Consider the following 3,490-nt stretch of genomic DNA (forward strand, 5'->3'; position numbering starts at 1 on the left):
TTGTTAGGAGATTCAAATGTTACTGTGCAGTTCTCGTTGCCGGTTATGTTACGAGTGTTCACTGTAGTTATGTCTTGCAAGGCTCCACCACGACTAAAACAGATAAATATAAAGTCAGTTTTTATAATACCAAAATATAAATACGCAAATGATATTGAAAAATGTTGAATCACCTTTGTGATTTTAAATGCATAAACAATGTTGACACCGAGTCTGGTTTCAATTGTGATTTGGATAGTCCACATTGCTCAAAACAATCTGGTGCGAAGTGTTTTGAGCAGATTCTACTACTTTTAGGAATTACTTGCACACCAAGAGCATGGGCCCATTTTTCTTGATTTACAGCAGACGTTGGCAATCTGGAATAGTTATAATTTAAACGCTTATTAATGATATTTATACCAACTTGGAGCCAAACTTTAAGGTTATTATTTTTTTGAACTATGAAATATCACTTACGCGTGCCAAGTTATATATTCTGTGCGACTTTCTGTTTTCTGGCCGTACGTGGTAGTCTCACAAATCTTTACAAAACAGTTGTATACCATGTGTTGTCGTTTTTAAAATTCTTCACAGATTTCCTTAAGGGAGTTTATCTGATGATCGAATTAACAGATAGATTTCGATGAAAAAATTCGAGTCAACTTGAAAGTATGTAAAAAGTCATCTGTTTAAATTTCAATCTCTCCGGATATCTTGTTCGCGAGCAATTAATAAATAAAAATTGTCTAAATTAACATGGTCTCTTATGGATAGTCTTGTTTTTTTCGCCTATAAACGTGAAATTTACAATCATTGACAGACAGTTTCGAACCAAACTTTTGTAATAGATAAAAAAATATGTAAAGAACATTTAGACTGCTTTTTAAAATCCATTGGATTCTTACGAACTTCAGAATAAATTAATTTGTCTCGCGAAGTGCTAATTTTTTGGAGGTTAACCTCCATTTTACTATCGCCGCATATGAAGCCGGCAACGTTGCAACCGCGCGCTGTTTGAAATAACCACTGCGGTACTTTCCAAACGACGCAATATGCAGTACACTTGTGTCAAATCAATGAATCGCAAATAACACCATTGTTGTTAAAAAAAAAGGATATACAAAATGATAACACATATACAAATTAGATTGAAAACATATATTTTTGCAATTAAATTCTATCACAATATAATTTTCCATTTGAATAACAAAGCGTATAGAATCTCAAATCTAAAAAGTAGGAACTGAAATTTTGTTTCGGAATCTTTTTGGTTTTTCATCTTTGGAAAAACATCATAATTGCGAAATTTTGTTTTCCAAAAAATCGCAGATTTTTTTGGAAACGCTTCTGGATTTACTGACTTTAATATTGCCATTTTCATCCTCACCAAAAAGGTTCAACACGCCCATTAATTTATTTTTTTGGTGCACTTGTAATATCAGATCGTAACTTATCCCCGCAGCGACGATTTTTTTGCGCGTTGCAAGTGATGTACAGGTTTTTAAACCATCAAGATTTTTTAAAGCTTTTGGCAACTCCTCGTCGAATTGTTGTTTTTTTATTGCGTCATCCCACGTTAGTGTATTTTCAAAGAATGTTTCATCAGAAATACCAAGTTTCATGATCACTTGCTCGAGCATCGCAACGTCATCGGTAGCGTTGTGAGCATTAGACGTTGATATTTCGAGATTTTCAGCGAGTTTTTCTAATTTATTCTCCCCTTTTCCGGTTAGCTTTGTGATTGATAATGGGCAACAAATCCGAGAAGCCAAATATCACTGCTGCAAAGTGTTGAATCAGCAAACTTCTTTTTATAGCCTCTATGAGCCTCGGACGATCAAATGTGCATTTATGTGCAACTAACAGGCATTTCTTTTTTAATTCTACCAAGAAATTGTAAAATTTCAACAATGCATCTTGGAGACCAATCGATATAACTTCTTTTCCATGATATTGCAGCTGCCCTGCGACTGTCCGTAATCCAGTTATATTGCTTGCTTTTTCATCAATTTTCTGGGTAGGCGTTACGTAAATTGAAAAATACGAACTTCCGTGTTTAGCAGCTATTTGCAAAATATCGGCTGTTTTAGAAAAACCACCAGTTTCTAAATCAAAAAACACCAATATACGCGATGAAGAATCATTCTCAATTTCAATAATCGGAGGCATATTAGCGTTCAATAATCCCATGTCTAATTAGTATGTTTGAGATCCTTCCGAGCGTTCTTTCTTGTGTTGCAAATCTGTTTTTTTTGCTTTCAAAAATAAACGTCTTTTTTTGAACTCTTGGGAACATGATCTTAAATACCTTTTGCTCGCGTTCAAATCCACTTTCAGACCATACGTTTCCGTATATTTCGCGGGTGACAAAGATAATTTTTCCGCCATTTTATGTACATACTGTTCCCCGCTATTTTTTTTATTGATCGCGCATGCTAGCCGAGCATCACTGGAAGCTGTTGAACCATAGAAGCGCATTTTTGGTGCTTTACTAGCAATCGTCGCGTTTAGGCTTTCGTTGACATTACTCGAAACTCCTGCGAATCTGTCCGCTCTAGACGCTACAACGTCGAAAATACAGCGCAACGCATCAAATAATTGTTCGCTCACAAATCCGTCCCCTATCGCGGAATGTCTGTACGATTCCGGGTTGGCATGATAGCCGCACCATGTTCCGCAATTGTCATGGTTATTGAAACAATGGGATGGAATGTTTCTTATTCCTTTGCCCATTTCGACAGGATCACCGATATTTTGAGCTACGCAATAATTAAAGCAGTGTTGGAGATATTTTATTGCACCAGCAGTGAGCTCTTTGTGATTTTTTTTTATTTTGTAGAGTTCATTTACTACCCCTTTGCTTGTGTGATTTTTATCAGAATGTTTGATAACTTCATGATGACTAGCCGCTCGTACTGATCCTATCGCGCTACTATCGTTATCTCCGATCATGATGCCTAATTGAACGTGACACGTGTCAAAAATTGAATTTTGGGTTGCTAGATGCGCAGCAGCTGCGGACTCCATTGCCTTAGCAGAACCTTCAAAATTCAGTCTGCAGTCATGATCGCTAGAGTCGTGTCCTCGATCACATTTTCGGCATTTTCTATTTTTAGAAATGTACGTAAGGACTTTCTTTGTAAAAAATCCGACGAGAGCCGCAGATCCCGTAAGACTGTCGTAGTTACGTCCAGTGCCTCTAGTTGTCCATCCCATATTGAACGAAGCCGCAATACGTACTATATTATCTGGTTGAATGTCCGTAAAGTTTCTTGGATTTTTTTCGCATGAAGTTGGAAATAGGAAATTCGTAGTGAGATGGGACGGCCTGTACAAAAATCCTTTCAAATTTATTCATGAGTTTTATTTGCATCAAAATATTAATTCATTCCATTTCCATTATATTTTTTATTTCCATTTCAAATGATAATGATAGTTATTATCATTTATTTACAAAAAATTATATTTTAATTTAATGTTTATTTCAATTATTTAGTTTGATGATGAT

At 35.7% G+C, this 3,490-nt stretch overlaps 1 protein-coding gene across 1 annotated transcript; it reads right to left on the minus strand.

Moving 5' to 3' along the window:
- Positions 1–2,178: 2,178 nt before the first annotated feature.
- LOC124292970 lies at positions 2,179–3,198 on the minus strand. Its single transcript, XM_046731861.1, has one exon. It carries the CDS (start codon positions 3,196–3,198, stop codon positions 2,179–2,181), a length of 1,020 nt encoding a protein of 339 aa, XP_046587817.1.
- Positions 3,199–3,490: the final 292 nt, after the last annotated feature.

The sequence above is a fragment of the Neodiprion lecontei genome, chromosome 2 (genome assembly GCF_021901455.1).
Source record: "Neodiprion lecontei isolate iyNeoLeco1 chromosome 2, iyNeoLeco1.1, whole genome shotgun sequence".
NCBI lineage: Eukaryota > Metazoa > Arthropoda > Insecta > Hymenoptera > Diprionidae > Neodiprion > Neodiprion lecontei.